This window comes from Stylophora pistillata, chromosome 12 (genome assembly GCF_964205215.1).
Source record: "Stylophora pistillata chromosome 12, jaStyPist1.2, whole genome shotgun sequence".
Classification (NCBI taxonomy): Eukaryota; Metazoa; Cnidaria; class Anthozoa; order Scleractinia; family Pocilloporidae; genus Stylophora; species Stylophora pistillata.
This window is the reverse complement of record NC_142530.1, coordinates 25,322,965-25,345,017: the sequence shown is the minus strand read 5'-3', so window position 1 is coordinate 25,345,017 and position 22,053 is coordinate 25,322,965. Positions and strand designations below refer to the sequence as shown.

At 37.9% G+C, this 22,053-nt stretch overlaps 3 protein-coding genes and 1 long non-coding RNA gene across 5 annotated transcripts in view; 2 read left to right on the top strand and 2 right to left on the bottom strand.

The window, feature by feature from the left end:
- Positions 1-303: 303 nt before the first annotated feature.
- Positions 304-11,290, bottom strand: LOC111323589 (uncharacterized). 2 transcript variants are annotated; one of them, XM_088740457.1, is made up of 7 exons: positions 11,150-11,290; positions 8,870-9,113; positions 8,046-8,190; positions 7,038-7,199; positions 5,956-6,189; positions 5,067-5,188; positions 304-1,117 (listed from the first exon to the last, which is right to left on the bottom strand). In XM_088740457.1, the coding sequence occupies exons 1-7, from the start codon at positions 11,208-11,210 to the stop codon at positions 931-933; spliced, it is 1,155 nt and encodes a 384-aa protein (XP_088596583.1). In that variant the 5' UTR covers positions 11,211-11,290; the 3' UTR covers positions 304-930. The 2 variants fall into 2 exon arrangements, with proteins under 2 accessions (XP_088596583.1, XP_088596584.1); XM_088740458.1 differs by having other exon boundaries at positions 6,052-6,189.
- Positions 11,291-11,351: 61 nt separating this feature from the next.
- Positions 11,352-19,849, top strand: LOC148719396 (uncharacterized). The gene is made up of 2 exons (XR_015993793.1): positions 11,352-12,099; positions 19,244-19,849. It is a non-coding gene; the product is annotated as an uncharacterized LOC148719396 (long non-coding RNA).
- On the top strand, positions 12,128-15,240 carry LOC111323541 (uncharacterized). The gene has a single exon (XM_088740466.1). It carries the CDS (start codon positions 13,557-13,559, stop codon positions 14,562-14,564), a length of 1,008 nt encoding a protein of 335 aa, XP_088596592.1. The 5' UTR covers positions 12,128-13,556; the 3' UTR covers positions 14,565-15,240.
- The window catches only part of LOC111323549 (uncharacterized), a 10,471-nt gene continuing 3,660 nt past the window's right edge, over positions 15,243-22,053 (bottom strand). The window contains exons 3-8 of the mRNA XM_088740461.1: positions 21,222-21,465; positions 19,184-19,328; positions 18,683-18,853; positions 17,552-17,785; positions 16,549-16,670; positions 15,243-15,737 (exon numbers count right to left, since the gene is read on the bottom strand). Coding sequence (XP_088596587.1) covers positions 15,590-15,737; positions 16,549-16,670; positions 17,552-17,785; positions 18,683-18,853; positions 19,184-19,328; positions 21,222-21,465 — 1,064 coding nt within the window. The 3' untranslated portion in view covers positions 15,243-15,589. The remainder of the gene's footprint in view (positions 15,738-16,548; positions 16,671-17,551; positions 17,786-18,682; positions 18,854-19,183; positions 19,329-21,221; positions 21,466-22,053) is intronic.

Sequence of the window (22,053 nt, the reverse complement as noted above, 5' to 3'; positions counted from 1 at the left end):
GATCTAAACGCGTCACGAGACCGAATATCCCCCTGCCAAAAATGGGGGATATCCGAGGATATATCCCAAATCATATTCCCCAATTTTCTACCTCACGTCCAAAAAGGAAAACTCTGAGTTGGAATGTAATTCAAGAGGAGAGAGCGTTGTTTGCTTGTTACAAAAGAAGGACATGCATGTTTGTTTTGTTTATGAAGCTCTGGTCAAGCATGAATAAACGCTGAGGCTGAGGGGGGGGGGGGGTGTAAGCTGCCATGGACTAGGTTCTGAATGTGAGGGTCTTGGACACTAAAGAGTAAAAGAAACTTTGAAAAATTGTCTTAAATGTCAAAAAATTTATGACGGATGGATGACATCCTATACATGACCTATATTCTTTTCTTTTTCTTCCCTGTCTTCACATTCATCGCGAACATTGAGTCGTGTATATTATTAGTTTAATAATTGCGCTTTAGAAATTCTTCTCGTGTAAATATTATCTTCAAATGAAATGGTTATCCAGTCAGATTTTGACACACGAAGGTTCGTGTGATTAATTGGTGTACAATAAATAGCGAATAATAAATGGACGTGTAGATATGCGCACATTCTTGGGATATCGATCGAGTTGAACTCGAGAAGAGAAATTCCACATCTACAGCCACCATGTTTTCTTAATACAAACACCATAGGCTTTTACAAACAAGAAGGGTCGACTTTGTTAATGAATGAGTGACGCGAAAAGCGAGTGATGTGTCAGCAGCTGATTGGCGAGTAGAAAATCATCGTAATATTACACGCGAAAAGTTAAGGCTTTTTCTGAGGGGTGGAAAACCTTGTACAACACAACATTTTAAATGATAAAGTAGTAAAATTCTCCGGGTTCTTTGAAATCGACGTTGAAAATGCAACCTTTCCAATCATGCGAAGGAAATAAAACTCAATGAATAATCAACTGAGGCGCTTTTTCATTGCTTTTCTGGTTGCAATGATCTCGTTGCGACATTGGCATTTATCATCCTCATCTCCACATACATCGATCCATTTAGCGTTCTTTACAGGTTCTGGGTGTAGGCGCTTGGTTTTGCGATCCAGCTTGACTTTCAGAGGCAAATATGTTGCACCAACCACGCCTTTCCTAAAAAGAGTAAACAAAGAAAATTATTTTTGGGACAAACGAAGAAGAATTGCGATAAAATCAAAAAGTTTAAAAAATTAAAACCACCTTGTTTTAAGAAAAATACGACCACGTTTCGACGTTCGCTTGACGTCATTAACAAGCCAATAACAAGTGAAATGAGAACGAATATAATATAAACGTAAAAGAATTCCTAAGAGACACGGATAACAAAATTGACTGACTTGGTCGATAAGAAATTTCCTTTCTAAAGAAATATAGATCAAAGTCTGATTGTCTAATTTTTGAGATGTTATTCATTAGGGAACTGAACCCCAAGTTAAATAATCAGAAAGACTCTATTCGCGCCAAATTCCTTATGTGACTCTGCGCGCGAATATGACTCTGCGTGTGAATTCTTTGTTATTTACATATTTTCAATTTTGTTATCTGTCTCTCTTAGGAACTCTTTTACATCTATATTCGTTCTCATTTCCCCCATTATTGACTTGATAACGACGTTAAGCAAACGTCGAAACGTCGTCGTATTTTTCTTAAACCAGGATGGTTTTTAATTTTTTAAACTTTTCGATTTTATCGCAATTCTTTATGGTTAAATTGTTTAACAAATCTCTTCACCTGAAACGAAGAAGAACATAAAATGGGGTACATTTGGATTCCGGGTCAAGGATCTGGGAAAAGTACTTTTCTCTCACATTGTTCACACCCACACGATCAGCTTGTTGCCACTCATGATCAATCGCCAGAAAAGTGGAATCAAAGTGGGCAGCTGTTATCACATTACGACACAACGTACAGAAGCTTTGCATTCGGGCACTCAGCGATATGAATTAAATCTTTTTCGTGATGTATTTAGAGGATATATTGGAATTAATCATCGATACAGTTTTAGCTTGTAAATGCCCTTTCTATTTCGAAAGAGCTTGCGCATAGCCCGTGGCTAGCTCGCTAGCCCACTGAGAAGATTGGTCTCTTTACAAAATTCGCAAATGCTTCAAAACAATCAGAGTAAAGGTGTGATCATCATATCTTCGTAGATACTGGGCAGCCAGTGATTGCGAAAATTTTTTAATCCCCGAGTATAATAACAGCTCTCCCCCTCAATTATCTGTAACGAGGGAATAAATACTCAGCCCAAAACTTTAAGCGTCACGTTTTAACAGTACATTTCGATTCGAAATTTCTGGCGATAAGATTCGTTTTGTATGAAAATTATTTTAGGAGGTTACATCTGTGCAATTTGTCACACGTAACTGAGAGTATAGGAATACTTTGTAGAACAATTGTAGAAGTTTAATCACCTCAGGATCTTTATATGTCGGGACAAGGATGTGATGTCGTTTACTTTGATCACAAAGGGTCTTAAGGGAGCGGGTAAAGTAACTCATGTTGTCATTCTAACTGATTAACTCCCATACGTGACCAAGGCAGAGTTTATCCTTACAAATATCAATATAGCATCGAGTAGACGATGAATGAGAATACAGACAAACACCAATTAGTGGATTATACGTAGATCCAATACCAAATATCAATACAGCATCAAGCAAACGATGAATGAGAATACAGACAAACATCAATTAGTGGATTATACGTAGATTCAATACCAAATATCAATACAGCATCAAGCAAACGATGAATGAGAATACAGACAAACATCAACTAGTGGATTATACGTAGATCCAATACCAAATATCAACACAGCATCAAGTAGACGATGAATGAGAATACAGACAAATATCAATTATTGGATTATACGTAGATCCAATACCAAATATCAATACAACATCAAGCAGACGATGAATGAGAATACAGACAAATATCAATTATTGGATTATACGTAGATCCAATACCAAATATCAATACAGCATAAAACAGACGATGAATGAGAATACAGACAAACATCAGTTAGTGGATTATACGTAGATCCAATACCAAATATTAAGACAGCATCAAGCAGAAGATGAATGAGAATACAGACAAACATCAATTAGTGGATTATACGTAGATCCAAAACCAAATATCAATACAGCATCCAGCAGACGATGAATGAGAATACAGACAAATATCAATTAGGGGATTATACGTAGATCCAATACCAAATATCAATACAACATCAAGCAGACGATGAATGAGAATACAGACAAACATCAATTAGTGGATTATACGTAGATCCAATACCAAATATCAATACAGCATCAAGCAGACGATGAATGAGAATACAGACAAATATCAATTATTGGATTATACGTAGATCCAATACCAAATATCAATACAACATCAAGCAGACGATGAATGAGAATACAGACAAATATCAGTTAGTGGATTATACGTAGATCCAATACCAAATATCAATACAGCATAAAACAGACGATGAATGAGAATACAGACAAACATCAGTTAGTGGATTATACATAGATCCAATACCAAATATTAAGACAGCATCAAGCAGACGATAAATGAGAATACAGACAAACATCAATTAGTGGATTATACGTAGATCCAAAACCAAATATCAATACAGCATCCAGCAGACGATGGATGAGAATACAGACAAACATCAATTAGTGGATTATACGTAGATCCAATACCAAATATAAATACAACATCAAGCAGACGATGGATGAGAATACAGACAAATATCAATTATTGGATTATACGTAGATCCAATACCAAATATCAATACAGCATAAAACAGACGATGAATGAGAATACAGACAAACATCAGTTAGTGGATTATACGTAGATCCAATACCAAATATTAAGACAGCATCAAGCAGACGATGAATGAGAATACAGACAAACATCAATTAGTGGATTATACGTAGATCCAATACCAAATATTAAGACAGCATCAAGCAGACGATGAATGAGAATACAGACAAACATCAATTAGTGGATTATACGTAGATCCAAAACCAAATATCAATACAGCATCCAGCAGACGATGAATGAGAATACAGACAAACATCAATTAGTGGATTATACGTAGATCCAATACCAAATATCAATACAACATCAAGCAGACGATGGATGAGAATACAGACAAACATCAATTAGTGGATTATGCGTAGATCCAATACCAAATATCAATACAACATCAAGCAGACGATGAATGAGAATACAGACAAACATCAATTAGTGGATTATACGTAGATCCAATACCAAATATCAATACAACATCAAGCAGACGATGAATGAGAATACAGACAAACATCAATTATTGGATTATACGTAGATCCAATACCAAATATCAAGACAGCATCAAGCAGACGATGAATGAGAATACAGACAAACATCAATTAGTGGATTATACGTAGATCCAATACCAAATATCAATACAGCATCAAGCAGACGATGAATGAGAATACAGACAAACATCAATTAGTGGATTATACGTAGATCCAATACCAAATATCAATACAGCATCAAGCAGACGATGAATGAGAATACAGACAAACATCAATTAGTGGATTATACGTAGATCCAATGCCAAATATCAATACAACATCAAGTAGACGATGAATGAGAATACAGACAAATATCAATTGTTGGATTATACGTAGATCCAATACCAAATATCAATACAGCATCAAGTAGACGATGAATGAGAATACAGACTAAAATCAATTAGTGGATTATACGTAGATTCAATACCAAATATCAATACAGCATCAAGTAGACGATGAATGAGAATACAGACAAATATCAATTAGTGGATTATAGGTAGATCCAATACCAAATTCTTAGAACTAACATCATGAGAGTTGTATGGCAGCTAGACAGTGAGGAGAATTACTAGTGAGGTCTTGTGACTGAGAAAATTGAGAAGTTGATCTTAAAAAAATATATATATATATTTCTTTCATCAAATCATTAATTCCCTGTTCGAAAACAGTCAAATAGATGACAATAAATAAATAAATAAATAAACAGCAGTGACTTATACCTTGAAACGTTGACTTTGAGAATCCGGGATATTCTCAAGTCGTTGCTATTGCCATAGGCATAATGCTCGTATGCCTCAATTTCAAATTTATTGGGCTTCTTACCAAAACCTCCATACACACTCTATATGAAAAAAGGAAAGGAAAAAAAAATGCGTTAAGTATTGACTAATAGGTAAGGAAAAATGTTTCGCTTAACTAGAAAGTAATGAACCTGCATATTAAGGACCGCTCATTATACATATCGCCGGGGGGGAGGGGAGGGTCGGAGGATTTTGGTTGTGTCACCATATCACGGTACAATCTAGCTGTTCTATATAATCTTTTGATCCCCCCATTGCTGATCATTAGCAGTTAATTGCTAGTCAATGTGCCATAGTCCCCCTCATGCTTTGTTTGCGACCACTGATACCCCTTCCGTTCCCCTGACAACCATGTGATCCTATCCCCCAAAGTTCCCCGCTAGGTGATAAATAGTGGCTATTCCATACAGATCATATAAAACACGATGCAGGTTACATGGCCACATGGGGAAATAGGAAAAAGAAAAATATACAAGTATTTCACAGTTTTTCATTGTATATATTGTAACTCGAAAGCGTGCGGTTGGGAATCCTTCTGCGATAGAGGGCCAGACTGCGAACATCTTGTTCGCGAACGAGACTTTGAGCTCGATGCTCGACGAGTTCACTGGAAATTTTCGTTAAGTATCTGATGAGTCTCTTGGCTGAGACGAAACGCCGCGTCATACCAGCCACGAATTTTTTTCCACAAGTATTTGACAATTTTTTATGGAATAAAAAATTAAAAAAAAAAAAAAGGAAAGAAAGAAGGAAGAGAAAGGAAAAGAAAAAGAGGAAACGTGGTTGGTTGGACAGATGAATACGTAACTGGATTGCTGCCCCTTTTATAAGGGACTGGATGAAACAGGAAATTCCCCAAGCTGTCTTCAATTAGCTTGTTATGATTGACACAATGTCCCTGTACCACGTGTGGGTGGGCTCCAATGATTATATCCACGCCAAGAGACATCAGGTGTTTGTTTATATGAAGCTGGTAGGGGATCGGTCTTAAATAAGTTTCTTCCCCATAATGCATCAGGACAACTATGACGTCAACTTTAGCCTTCAAAAATTAAAAAGGCAATGTTAATGTTATAGGTTTTTATAATCCATCTGACAGTTTTCCTCGCGCGCGAGTGGTTTAGACGCATCACGAGATCGAATATGCCCCGGATAAACTAGGAAACATCCGAGGATATACCCCAAGTGATATTCCCCATTTTCAAACTTTACATTTACTACGATAAAAGCAATTTTAAAATCTAAATCAATATGAAAGAGCATTTAGCTATTCTCTCAGAAGAAGGGGAATATCTGTTTGTTCATAAAGTAGTACCAGACTTCACTGAAAAGTAAACACCCAATGCCGCAAACTGTAAGCTGTTCCGGCGTAAACATTTTCCCCGCTCGTTGAAAAAATAATTTATAGATAATAAACACAATAGCCTCCATTTGGAGAAAAAATGTGCTCATATATTTGACCTTGGACGTTTTCTATTCCTGGAAAATCACAGTTTTTCTGTACCTTTGCTCTCAGAAAGCGACTCGGTTCTCGGAAGAGATAAAGTCCGCGGACAAATAGACATACACATTTCCGCGCGAAAGGTAGGCTATTTATAAGATTTAGGTTCCCTCACATCAGGGTGGTCCTCACGAATGGCGATTGGCGAGAGAATTCTTAAGGTTTGTTTTCCGAGGATAAATGCAGCGTCAAAATTATAATTCCACACACGCAGCCTTCCTTGAGTGATTGTGGGAAAAAGGGAACATCGAATTATTTGGCTTCGCCAATTAATTAATTGACATTCCTGGGAGAGTTCTAAGTTGCAGATAACGACAAATTGGACGAATGAGAACGTTTCAAAAGCTGAAATTCCTTCTGTAAAGATATTTAGCATTGCGGTAAAAAACCTTTAACTCGTTAATGTCCCTTGTGGCAACGTCATCTCGATAAATGGCAGGACCAGAAGTAAACAACATTCTCATTTGAGAACAGTTTTTAAAAACTGATGGCGAGTCACAGTAACCAAGAAATCCCAAAGCGATTCCTTTTCTTTTTATAATGAGAGGTTCCTGTAGAAATGAAATATTGAAACCAATTAACAGGTTACGTGAAAAGTGGGTTCTACGAGTTTCGGGGTGTAGATAGTGGATACGACGATCTTAAACCAAATGATTCGAGTTTTTAACAAAAAAAGAGGGTGGTACAAAAGGGGGGGAGGCAAGATCACGTTTCACGGGAAATGAATTGGTCCTTTCACAATTCACGGTCATTGTTAATTACTGTCGAAACTACAACCAAAATCACGGTTCACGACGAATTAAATTCAATTAAATTCTTCTTTCTCATTTTACGGAGAGTTATTTTGGAAAATCACGGTTCACGGCTACTAATGAAATCACGATTCACGAGAAAAAAACAAGCCATTTCACGTTTCAAGGGAAAAAATAGACCATTCACGAATCACGAAAATACCCTTTACCGCCCTCAAAAAGAGTAGTATGATTATGATTATGATACCACGCGGAAATTTAAAGTTTAAGGTCAGAATTACCTGAAAAAGACACCATCTCCCTTTTCATTTACATCCTCAGTGGAGGTAAGGATACAAGTATTCTACTACTTTGTAGCGAAATACAGTCGAACCTGTATTATTGGCTCCGTATTAACGCGGTCACCCTATATCAAGCGATAGTGGAGCACCTTTCTCAAGGGAATAGCGTAGTAAATCCAAGCAAAACTCTATATCTTTTTTCTTTTAAGTTCTAGTTCTTTTTTGCTAACTTTTTATCGTTTTTGTCGTTGATTTTATTACCACTGTCTTTTCGTAATCGTTAAATACACAGCCATAGAAAAGCATGCAACTTAACAAGACCGAAAAATGTGGTTTAAAAGTTATATTTCGCTTTTTTATGTACCTGAGAAGAAAGATAGTCGCCAAAACTTATACCAAAGTATGGTATCCCAATCTCTTTAAGGACTTCCGCAGTAAAATTAGCTCCTTCAGCACCAAAATCGTTCAAATGATTGTTAGCGAGTGTTATGGCATTAAATCCTGCAAACCTGCAAGAAAAATAAACTGTCAAGATCATATGCACGTAAGAACAGTTGTAAACTGACTTACTTACAACGTTAGCCAAAACGGTGTGAAAGTTTTCTAGAACGTGAGGACTTTTACCGTGAGTCGTTAAAAACATTGACCGTTAATATATTTTTTTTACTTTTCTAGTGTGTCATTTTGTGTTATTTTAGGTTAATCATAAAAGTGTAAAATGGCCAAAGTTTCAACCGTAAGCCGTAAAAGCCATCACCTCTTTGAGAACCTCTACTGGGTGCCGTAAGACTAAAGCCATAATGACCGCAACTGCCAGTCATTACAAAGGTCGATAGAGCAAAGGGGCCAATGAAAACCCTAAAAGACGAGAAGACTGTCTAAATCGCAAAAAAATTGGTAAACAACTCGCGATTAGTACGGCACGTGGCAAAAGTTTCCTAGACCAACCATACGATGCAATAAAGTGAAGCCAATTCAATGCAGGATTTAGAATAATTAGAAACTGGTCATTAATTATCTCCTCAGTGGGAGTGGTCGGAGGATTTCGTCCCCTTTTCTCCTGAAAACAACGACAAGAGAGACTAAGGTGCTCTCTTGATGCACACAAGTTAAAACTTCATCCTTGCTTTAAAGTTTCTCTACATGCGTCGTCAAAAGATTTTCGAAAAATTAATTAATCTCGTATACCTCAGCGCTGATGCAGCATCCTTGTTAGAATTGAGTAAAACTGACTTTTCACCTTTGTACTTGTGAGTATAAACTTCTTCGTTGACAAATGGAGATTCCAAATTACACACAGAAATATCAGCCTCTCTGATGTATGGAGCCACTTCGTTGAAAGAATCATTGTATGTGTTATGCTTATGTTCCACGTAATATTTGACCGGTCCAGCGAAATAAATATCTCCCACGAATATCAAGGATACATGCTCTGCAAGAAAAAAAGCACGAAAAAAAAGCGTATCCTTGTAAGCTTGGTCCCTTATCGATAATAATAAGACAATGTAAGGGAAACACCAAATTGTTCATAAAGGTCATCCATCTTTACTCCACGTAATGTTTTTTATGCAGTTTGTCAAATTGTTCATAAAGGTCAGCCAATGTTCTTTCCCGCTGAGGCAGAGTGAAGTAAGACTTTCCATAATTGATTCAGTTTACACAGACACCCACTTCAGTAGACACACCACCAACACGTCGGCCTTCACTCTTCGACGCGTTGGTAAGATCAACCAACCGACGTGTCGGCCAACGCATCGGCCAATGCTTCGGCCGACACACTACCGACACATTAGAGAGATTTAGCACCGCGTTTACGTGAATTGCAAGAGTGACTGGGTGACCTTGTTTTCCCCGCCATCTTTTCACGTTTGCCCGTTGCTCTTTGCCGTTTCTACGTAAAAGTAACCTGTTTCGCGTTTGCCGTGTACATGAAATTTTCTTCATTTTTTTTCTCACAGAGCAGAAGTTAATTGCCGGAAAAAGCGCACCAAAACTATTCCTTGCAAGTTTTTTTGTTGTTTATTATTATTTTTACAGAACATTACAAGCAAATTTACACAACCCGCATATAGCATTAGCTAGTCTTGGCGGGTATTAGAAATAAATAAGTAAATACAACACATTGCAAGCTAGAGAAGTTTGGTTACCACAATAAACTAAAGAGATTTTACAATAAACTAAAGAGATTTCATTACTACAATATTATTGGGGTTATAAGCCATGCATTAGTTTACGATATTATAAGCTAAAAGATACGTACAGTTGTCATACAAATTAAATACAATAAAATTCCTAGTGAGTTAAAGCAAGACATAACAATCAAATACAGGCAGAGCAGACTGGAAAGTAGAGAGGAGAGAATTGTGATATACGGATGTGAGCGAAGTACTACAGTTATAATTTTCGATAATCATTGATATTGAATTTCAATATCAGTGAATGGCCGTCAACATTATAGTCCTCAATCCCAAGTATAGTCAAAAGCAACTTTTGAGTTTTCCTTTTAAATGCTCTTCTCGTGAGCTTACGCAAGTCAGGGTTTAGACAGTTCCATAACCTCGTACCAAACGCAGAGAAAGACTTAAATTTCACATGTAAGTAAGTAATACAAAGGTGCATTCAAATCCATCATGAGTTGAGCTGACGCCAAGCTAAAGCAGCAAGGTTCTCGCTATTTTACGTCAAACGCGGAAGGGCAAGCTGATGTTTGCCGTTTCACGCAATGCGGTGCTAAATCTCTCTAATACTAACGCGTCGGCCGACACACAATCGACGCGTTAGAAGCAAGATTAGCCCTACAAGACAGTCCGCTGACAGTCAGTTGACACATTGGCCAACGCGTTACCCGACGCGTTGGTGAGATCAGAGTTTTACCTTTACCAATAAGGTTAAGACAGACCGTAACAGATGTTTTCATTCAAATCAAAATTCAAGATTTAGGATTATGCTTAGAGTATAGTCACAGAACGCGTTTGACTGATATCCAATGAGGATCGATTTTGGTTTAGGTAAGCGCTAAGTTTGTCTTAGCAAGAGTGCTAACACAAAGTGCTTTTTCTATTTCATTCCTTTTGCATTTTTTCAGGCAAACAGTGCCTGGAAAGAGCGAAGCTACAGTGGGGAGAGTCATATAATTTGTTGAAAAATAATCTACAGTAGGGCTTTAATTTTCTAAAGATTTTGGTGATTCAGTAGAAGGTTCAGATACGATTTTAGGTCGATTCTTTGTTCACTTTATCGAAATAGATATTATCAAAGCTATGTTTATTCAAGGCTAAATGAATCATGGGCGAGTTGACATTTTTCTAAAAGACTTCCATTGTGCGCTGAATAGATCTAGATTAGGTAATATCTGAATTACTGGAGATTTCCATTTACTTATTTCATTTGTGTGTAACCAGAATACTTTACTGTCGTTTTCTGTTATTATAATTTAGTTTCTAAACTTGTATCATGAACATGTCTTACCTTTATTTGCGACTACTACACTTAGCCAGAAAAACGCCAAAAAGATGATTACAAAACTCATGACACGATTACTTAAAAAACCAAGCTGGAGATGTCAGTAAAATGTTTTTCACTAGTATAACGGTCGCTATCCATTTTTACTCCACGTCATGTCGTTTTTTTTGCAGTTTTTCATTATCCATAAAGGTCAACCAATGCCCCTTCCCCTTGAGGCTAGGAAGAGTGAAGTAAGGTTTTCAATAATTGATTCTGTGTACACAGACACCTAGCCTGATTTTCCCCCACGGTTGGTGGAGCTAAATTTGCATTAAGTAATTTTGTTTTTACATATCTATAAATCTTCTAAATTACGCTCAAACTTTCCGTTTTTTCACGTATCGTTTATATATACATCATTATTTTCGTGCAATATGTTAACTACGCCCTATTTAGAATTCATGTTTCACGCCCCTTTTAGCAGGGTGTTCTATTTATACGTCATTCTATGGGTAAACCTTATCCCTGCGAGTGCTTTGTGTTTCTTATATTTCCTCAGCATTTGGTATGAGTTTTGTAACGTCATATCTATGTGTTTATTTTGCCCGTCTTATTCGTTTTGGTGTATTTTTTAGCGGGAATTTACCTCTTCTTGACAGACACATTAAAGAGTAGTAGATCAAATGCTGACTTAAAGTATGTTTAATTCAAGTGGGCCCTTGCTTCTTCAAACTCCACTCAATTTAACGGATACCAAGATTAACACGTTTAACGCAAGATAAACTGGTTTTATCAACTAAGTTTACAATGTAAATTAACCACCATAATAAGTTTGTAAAGATGGCGTTTCGAGCGTAGCTCTTCGTCCGAGCGAATATAATTGAATGAGTCTGGTGCACGCGTACGATGCAAACGCAAACGCAAGTATAAATATGAACGCAACGACATTCACAACGAACGCAAGCGCAGTGAAGGTAAGATGCCCGAACACAATGGAAGTATGATGATTTTTGCAAGGTGGTGGGCGATACAGCAGCTTTTGCCAAAATAAATCTACGTTGCTTGCTTTTTCATCTTCTTCCATATATACATACTACTAAATTAAGGGACGAAAAATTCGTATCCAGAAGTCGAAGAGTACACTAGGAGTGCGTGGTTAGGCCAATCTTTCAACGAGGCAGCGTCAAGGAAATTTTTTCAGCTTGGTTCGTGAGTCAACTTGATGATTGTGAGTTTTACTTCATTTAATTAAACAGCATAATATTTCGAACGAATTTGGCCCAGCTAGCATCTTTCGGTTCATATAGATGGCTACGCTCCATGCCAATTTTTCTTCTGAAATGGGACACGCTTTCGCGGCCGTTGTTGCATGAAACGCATGCCTTTTTTTACCTTGCATTTGCGACTGCGCTGCCCCGGTACCAAACGCAAAAACAAATCCCAGTGCAAGCGAATAAAAATGTTTCCATTTCTAGAGTTTCCATTTGATTTTAGGATAGGTGAAAATTTTTTGACACGAGTGGCCGATTTCAGTATTCTGGAGTTTGGACACCAGTGGTCGATTTTGGAGTTTGGACGCTAGTGGCTGATTTTGGATTTTGTACACTAGTAGCCGATTTTGGATTTTGGACACTAGTGGCAAGTTTTGGATTTAAGATGCTAGTAGCCGATTTTGGGCACTAGGATAGAATTTCTGCCGTATTTGTGTAGTTCGACAAATTGACGTAATGATATTCACCGTGTCACCTTAAAGGATTAGTCTAAATGAATATTTTCGCCGGAATGGAGTTCGATTGCACGCTGAAGCTTAAGTCTTGATTTCCCGACGAAAATATCGACCATTTCTTGTCGTTTTCGCTGATGTAAGTGTTACACAATCGAGGATGACTAGTGACAGTGTCTCTCTACACATTGGCGTAAATGTCCGTGTTTTTAGCCTCTATAACCTGTCTCCAACAAGAAACAAGGAAATTGTGAGTACCGAAGTAAACAAACGTTAACAACCCGCGAACGGATAGCCAGACCTTCACGTTGCTTCTCAATGAAGTGTTTTTCCCTTAGGATTACTTTAAACTGGAAAACATTTTCAAAATCCGCGCTATGGAATTAAAAAAATGTGTTGTGAAAAGTATAGGTGGGCCCAGTTTTCAAACTCACGCCTTTTTCCCTCCAATGGAATTGGAAGGAAACTCATGTCAACAGCTGTCGTTTAAACTACCACACCCAATTCCATCTCGAACTGGCCAGCTTTGTTTCTACGAGTCCCACCCAGTGTAAGCTGCAAATTATTCAAACTCGCGGATAACTTTTCTTACGACTTCGATGTAAAAGGAAGCTAAAAGGGAATGGATCAGAGCAGAGTACAAACGGAATAGAAGAGGTTGGTTTGCTGTCAGTTAAGGACAACCCTTCGCTAGCTTTTTATTAAGGTATGGGAGGATTAATAAGCCTCATCCGAGACATAAAAACAGTCTACAAGGACCTCAAGGTAACTTTAAAACTTACCGCTAGAATTGTACTGAAAGTTCATAGCATTGTGGAAGATGTGGAACAGACAGTGCAAGAACTAAAAGCAACCGTGAAGAAATTGACGTCTAATGTCCAGCCTCAAGATGGAATGAGCGAAATGCCGCTGGAAGCATTGGTGGAAAACGTTGAATCGAAGGCAATTTCTCTAAAAACCGCCCTAGTTAATGCTACCAGTCAAGTGTTTAATGATGAACTCCTTAGAAACACTCAAGAGAAATGGGATATGGCAATGCAGTATTCAAGGCAAAGCAGCGAAGCTTTGGCAAACATTGTAGCGAGTTCTTCATTAAATGTTAAAGGAAGGGGACGCAGCGCCGACGACGAGGTAAACAGTTTAGAACAATCTATTTCGCTATCTGAGCTCGCGGGAAATGACGTACAAAGTGAGCAGGAGGGTACTAACGATATTGATCGAGCGTTAGTTCCCGTTTTCAAAGAAGAATTACACTACAACTATGACGAGGAGGAGATTCGGGATTTCGAGATTCTACCACTTGATGTGATGGATAACTTTTGGAAATGTGACATTGGATGCGTCAACATCGACTGCGTTGACTTTCACCAGCTCGCCACTTGCCGTCAGGCTTCCACCTCACTCTCAAGGAAAAAGAGAGCTAAAAAATGCAGCAAGAATCGTGCAAATTATGGTAAAAGTTCTGCGTCAAGGTCTGGTTCATCAGGAAAAACATCATCGAAAGAGAGCAACCAGACACCAGCATGGTACAACCCGCGCAAGGATCCCAAGCAACGCCGAGAAACAGTTGCATTAGAGCTAATTTTTTTAGTCGCGGTGTTAGTAGAAGGCTTAGCAATGTCAAATAGCAATATTCCAGTTGGTGAAAATATGTGGAGCGACCGTAATCGAAGTAACTGGACTCGCGCAGCCGAAATTATCGAACTGGATGAATAGCTTAAAGGAGAACTCACGTAGCCGATAACGGGTACTTGTAACAAAGCTGACAGGTGTCAGTCACCCGCACTAAAAGGCGGCCAAAACATCGAGAAGAATGATTAAATCTTAACTACCAGAGAAAAACTTCTAGTCTTCAAATGATGATTGGAAAATAGTCCAATAGCGTATTTGCTTTGCATCATTGTTCTCTTTTATTGACGTAAGACAGGAACCAAACAATCGGAAACAGTTTAACTGAAACTTGAAAGCTAAGACTATACATGATGCGACTTATTTCCCTGCTTGAGATTTGCTGAATGTATATAATTCCGTGGTCTGTTGACCGAACCTAACTTATTCCGGAAAAATTTCGCTGTTTCACCATACTCAACTGGAAAAGGTGGAAACGAACTCGTCTTATTTCACGGGGCGAACTCGAAAGATGGAAGGAGGGGAACTTGAAATGATTCCATCGCAAAGTACTACAAAGAAATCTTATTTTGAACCAGATTTTCTGCTCATAAGCTAAGTTTTTACTTTTTTTTTTATGGAAGGGATAGGGAAACGCAGGGAAGTTCTTTTTAACCTAAGTATGAAAATTCCACGGGACTTGTTTCTATTGATTCGATCTGCGTGGGTTAGTTTATTACGCTGTGACAACGCACAATAAACAATGTTTATTATAGACGAGAAATTTGACTGGTTTATTTCGTAAATGAAGTCATTTACGATCACATTAAGTAATCCCTCCCTCCAACTGCGATTAGAACTGAGCACAAAAGACTGATTTCTTCCCAGTGAGGTTTGATTCTAACTTTTGGACCATTGGTAACGTTGATCTTCATCTCCGCACACGGTAATCCATCTTGCGTTCTTTGTTGGCTCAGGGTGTGTTCGGTCACGTGACACATTTGGATCAATCAAAATAATTTATGCATTATACGAACTCAGTTTTACTCCATTTATTCATCTTCTTTATGAAGTTTACTGAGCTAGGAAGTTGAAATTTTCATGGACTGACTTCTTCCCAGTGAGACTTCATTCTAATTTTTGGTACATTGGCAATGTTGATCTTCATTTCCGCACACGGTAATCCAGTTTGCGTCCTTTGTAGGTTCAGGGTGCAGTCGCTTATTTTTTCTGTCAAAAGCGATTTTCACTGGAAGATACTTTGCATTCACAACTCCTTTCCTAAAAAAGAGACCATAAGGGATAACTAAAAAAAAAAAAATGAAAAATCATAATAAAAGGTTTTACCTCTTTTAAAAACTAATTTCTAGTGACTGATTTTTTGAAACCCTAATCGCAGAGACCCCAATCTAAAGCTATTGCTGCTATGGGAAACACGCTGTTTCTTGGAGATGTAAAGTGAAAAAAAAGACACCCGTTATACGGCTGTATTGTGATAAAATCTCTTTTTTGTTTTCTTTGTATGATATTTGTAATACCCATCTAGCTTTTTCTCTATCAAAAAAAAAAACTACTTGATCCTGTGTTTATGAACATGATACTCGATTTAAACTCGTTTGCAATAGCCTTCTTACTTAAAATTATTGGTGGCCCTATTTTACTGAAACGAATTCGACATTGTCATATGTTTTCCTTTGGAGCGTACATTCTCAAATGTTGTCCGATCAAAAGCTTAATAGATGTATATTTTTACAGCTTATGTCTGACAACAGCTAACAAACATAGACCACTAAAATAAAATTTCCAGAACACTTCGTAGACGGTCGCATTTCACTCGAATCTACCTCTCAAAAATGACCCCCCATCCACTATTTCCATGACATTTTCACCCCTCCATCATGGGTCGTTATCAATTCCCATAATAATTTTTAAGATTTCTCTCCAGAGACAACGGACGGTATGATAGCAGCCAGCATTAATGCTTCCGTCAGATTCCAAACTAAGCCATCGTCTCTAAAGAAGTTTAAAATTAATGCTTGAAGATGAACAAGTTGGTCGCAGTTTTCACAAGCTTTGCAATGTAGTACGATACCTTGAAACGGTGACTTTAAGCACCCGGGATAGTTTCAATTCGTTGCAGTTCCCGAGGGTAAAGTGCTCATATACATTAATCAAATATTTATCAGGTTTCCTGCCGAATCTTCCGTAAACGCCCTGAAACAGAAATTGAACGTGGACATAGAAATTTGAAATAGAGTTAGAGGATAGCCAAGCCAACAAAAACAAGCTAACGAGTGAAAAACAAAAGAGACCGACACACGAGCATGTAAATCAAAATCTATACGAAATAAAACGAAAATAGAAAAGAAGAAACAAAAAGAGGTAGGTTTACGCAAAGAAATGACCAATTCATCGATGGTGTCAAGAGGGTACTTCTCGTTGGAATGTGGCGATGGTTAGAGTGACGTAAAAGGTATTGTATGAAAGATCTATTCAAGAAGCAATACGCCTTCCACATGATCTTGCTTACTATATTTTTACATAAAAAAAAAAAGATTTATATATTTCCCGGCGATCAGAGCATCATAATCGAAGCTTTCTTGACAAATATAAATCATATTATGGCCCGGCTTACGATAGAGTTCTCTTCGGCCCCTCAGTTTAGTAGTCAAGTCGTTTTTAGGAAAATCTGAGTTTCGAATTGTTTCAAAGGACTTGGATTTTTTCTTTTCCCATACCTACAATTCAAATTAGCTAAGGATGTGTATCTATTGACTACACTGGAGGGTTGGGACAGAAAAAAATATTCGGCAAGAGGTCACGACGAACGAATCGAGCTCAGCGAGGTTTGTACGTCATGGCAACAAGGCAAGCATTTTCCCAGTTAAACTAGAGAAGCGTCACCGGATTGACGACACTCGGTGCTTTACATAGAAAAAGATTTCTATACTTCCCGGGATCAGAGCACCATTAATTTAACGAAGCTTTCTCGACAAATTTGAACCTAGTGCGGTCAGGCTTCCCAAAGAGTTCTCTTCGGTTCGTTTTGGTATAATAAGTACATGTTATCAAAAGTTAAACTTTAACAGCGTTACCGGACTGACAGCGCTCGGTGGTCGGTTAATATGAAAAAGAAAATTTCCCAAGCTGTGAGCGATAAGTTTATTATCCTGAAGACAGTGATCCTGAAGAACGTGTGGGTGGGCTCCGATGATCAGATCCGCACCAAGAGACAACAGGTGTTTGTTTATGTGATTTTGATAGGGAAGAGGTCGTAAACGGAGGTCTCTACCATAGTGTATGAAAACGACGATAATGTCAACTTTAGCCTATGGAAGTAAAAAAATACGATGAGGAAGAAATGAAATGTAGAGAAATTAAGTTTAGTTTTAAAGTCTCCGTGCGAATGAAATAAGAGTGTGTAGTTCGTAAATCGTGAGTTCTTTTCTCTGTGACTCTCTGAGAGGAACGATCTTAGGTCAGAGGACAGCTGTCGTCCCGCCAGAAGGTGGTACATACGGCCGAAGTCATATATACTCTGACGCTCTAGCTAGAAACAGTTTATACTCTTTAATCTTAATTAATTTCGATATCTGCGCCAGTTGAACTATTTGAATTAATACTTCCTCTTTTTTTTTTTTGTTAAAGTTTGGTTGTGTCTCTAGACTTTTGTCATGATCATAGGCTTTTCGAAAATCAACGGCAAAACAGAAACTTGGTTCACGTAATAAATCGACTAGATTAGTTACATCAAATTCATGAGATATCAAATCCAGTCGAATTGAAAGTAAACAGAAATGGCAGCAGATCAAGCCATAAAAAAAGAACAATAAACTATGTTTCGGCTGCTACCAACTAATGGAAAGGCCAAATGAAGGGGGTATTGCAAATTTGTTTCGTATGTACATAAAGAGATTTGATCAACTAAGGAAATAAAGCTACATTTAACTGGTAGGTGGTGAAGAACGACTTTGCTCCGGTAAAATTTGCACACCGTCTAAAAATTCATCTTGCTCGTTCTTAATACGTAACGATGTAGGTCAGGTTGAATACAGCGTCTATCTAGTAACTGAGTGGCGTGGGCTATTCCACGCCAATGATGGATTTTTTTCTGAGCCTTTCATCTTACACGCATAAGAAATGAATTAATTGCATAACTATTGGTAAATAAACAATTTTCTTCCCTTTAGATGAAAATCATAATGCTATTAAAACTTGAGCGTGACCTTCTTTAGCCTCCTGATGTCTCTGGTAGCGATATCATCACGATAAAGGGCTGGACCAGAGTCGAACAACTTTCTCAATTCGCTGCAGTTTTTCTGTGTGTGTGAGGAATTTGTAATGCAATACCCGAGGAATGCTACAGTGACCCTGCCTCTTTTTATAATTAGAGGTTCCTGAAATAAGGCAGTGAAAATAAGTATGAGGCAGTTTTGAAACAGGGTGTTGAAAAAGTTAAAACCAACCTAATCACAGCGACCAATCAATGTAATAAATGATAAATACAAATAATTTGGTTTTTAGGCGGTTAAAGGTAACTGCTGTAGGCAGCGGGGTAAATGCAAGTTTAAAGATCAGTTGCGTTCATTTAAGATAAGAAAATAGGATATCAAATTCGATAGTTGTTATGAAGCAAAAGTCTGACTTTACATCTGCATGCTGGTTTTTTATTATTCTTCTGCTTCGTTCCCTGGAAAATGAGGTTAAAAATTGCTTTGTTACTGTACCTGAAGGGAGTCGTATTTTCCAAAGCTTATTCCAAAATACTTTATACCCGTCTTTTTCAGGACTTCAGCGGTAAAATTGGCCCCTACACCGCCTAAATCGTCCAAGTGATTGTTGGCAATGGTTACGGCATCAAATCCTGCAAACCTGGGTGGAGGATCAGATATTTGGAGGAGGAGGACCAGATATTTGGACCGAGAGGGGCATGGGCAATATGTACGAGTACGCTCGAAGCAGAGCGGTTAAGAATGACGTTTATGGCAAACGGGAAACGGCAAAGATGACCATTTGAACAATTTTTCCCGCCTTTGTTTCTGTGTGCCGTTGTGTCTCTTCCTTTTTCAACTTAAAGAAAGTAGGTTTTAAGTCAAAGAAAAACGCACGGATTGAAAAGTGTGTTCTTTTCTGCTGTTGTAAAGCTTTAACAATCGCGTGCTTGGAGGCAAACCTTCTTTACTTCCAGTCCTTGAGGAAAAAGAACTGTCTTGTAATGACTTTATCTGGAAATTATCGGAGAATATGAAGAAACTAAAGCACCATGAGCTTATTACTGTTCTTCGTCTTAAAAGCGCTCAGCTGAGTTTCATCAAATCAAAAAAATTTTGTATCACGGTATCTTTCCCTTTTTTCTTCAAATTGTTAGAAACAATAAAAGGTTCTGCATGTTAGATGGCGCCATTTTGCAAGCCGAAAGTCGGATACGAAATTGTTCTTTGCAAAGAGATGGTGGTAAGGCGGCAAGGCGCCTAACAAAAGTAGACCAGATTTCCAATTTTTTCCGTGTGTACGCGAAGCTTAAAAGCCACAGACCGTAAATATCGAGAATCCGCCGATAGTTGCAAAATTTCGTAATTCATTTTATTTTTTCTAATAAAAAATGTAGGCGATCCGTTTGAACGGCTGTCAGGCAAGAGGTCGAGGCCAATCTTTCAGCTTGGCCAGAAACGTACCATTTTAGCCCGAACTCTACTAAAGCTGGACGCGCCGTTTATGGCGGGCAAAGAAAGAAACTTTGAATAATTAAACTACAAGGGTAAAGCTTTAAGACGTTGTATATTTTGATTTATAAATATATCATACTAGACCTTTTTAAAGGTCTTGAAATGGGTCGGGACAGCTGTTCAGCAGGTCGCATTGCATTTTCGACAAAATAGCCCAAACTCTTTTAAGCCTGGACGCGCAGCTTATGGCGGGCCAAGATAGAGAATTGAAGGAATCAAAATACAATGATAAAGCTTTAAGATGAAATTTATTATGATTTGTAAGTTTATATGGCAGGTCTCTTCATAGGCCACTGAAGTTTACCTTTACTTTACCTTTGCGAAAAAGATGCGAAGTGGCTTTATTTCAACGGGTGACTATTCAGACTTCAACGTAACAACATAACAAGAAATTAACATTTTGCGAGAAATAAAAGGGCCATCTACTAGCACACAGAATTTAAAAGTGGGATTGCATCGCGTTGTAGCATATGAAGTTGCCAAAGTTGCACAATTTTTCTTTGCTTTACCGGAAGGGTTACCGGGGATTTTTCGGAGAAAAATAAAGGGTGATAGAACTTTTCGATAATTTCCGAAAAAGGGTCATCAAAAGGGTCCTTTAGCAAAGATAAAATGAATTACGAAATTTTGCAGCTGTCCGCGGATTCTCGATATTTATGGTCAGTGGCTCTTATATGAAAGAACTGAAGACTACGAACGGCAAACGTGAAACGTCTAGTGGCCGTTTCCCGTTTGCGGTGAACTACATGCTTAACCCCACGATTAAAACGTCTCATCGCAAACGAATAATATGTTCACACCAGGCCCTCACTCCGTAACTTCGAATTCTTACTAGATGATTCAAGCGATACTAAAATTATATTTCAGTAATAATTATCAAAATCTTCCTTGTCATAAGAGTCTTTTATCGTATTGCTCTATTGTTTTATGTTTTTGAATATTTTAGTTAGATATTGCAGATTTACTCAGAAATTATTCACCAGAATTTACTTGAGGGCGTGTAATTTAAGGGCGAAAATAATGTTTTTGCGATTTTCACCTGAGCGCTGGTGCGGCTTTAGGACTAGCGTGCAGCAAAACCATTTTCTTCCCTTGGTAAACGTGATTAAGAACATGTTTGTTAGCAAATGGCGACTCCAAGTTACCCACTGAAATGTCCGCCTCTCTGATGAATGGAGCCACTTCATTGAAAGTGTCATTATACGTGTGGTACTTGTGGTCTACGTAGTATTTGATCGGGTCAGCGAAGGAAATATCTCCCACAAACAGTAACGTAACTTCATCTAAAATGTGCAAAGAAGGAAAATATCTTGATATCAGAAGTTATTTAACAATTAAATTTGGTTTGGGGACTTCCGTCGCGTGATTGATCTGCCTTTCCCTGCTATCTTTCCAAACCCTTCCCGTGCTTTCGTACAGTTAATTTCTATTAGGCCGGCCGGTTTACAGAGGTAAACATGTAACTCAAATACTGCCTATTCATTGGTCATAACTCTCATAAATTACTGATGAATTTCACAAAATAATTTACATCTGAAACTCGAACGTTAATGGAGGTACTTCGAAAAGAGATAGCTGTACTGGCTTTCATTTGCGACCAAGGAATGAAAAAAAAACGTATGAAAAGAAATATGCATGCTGATAAACAGCAAGAGAGGTTGTCACGAAAAATCAAACATTCACCGGCAACGGTCAAAAATCGAATTGGCTCATATTCTAGTATTAGGTACGCCTATAGGTAAAACAAACCAAGACTTCTGTAGTTTGTTGAAAAATTCTTTTGTTTTCGAAAAAATTGACAAAACTCAATTTACGCATAATTAGCGTCATTCGAAGGTCGAATTTGGCCCATTTTTGGAGGCCTCGTTAGT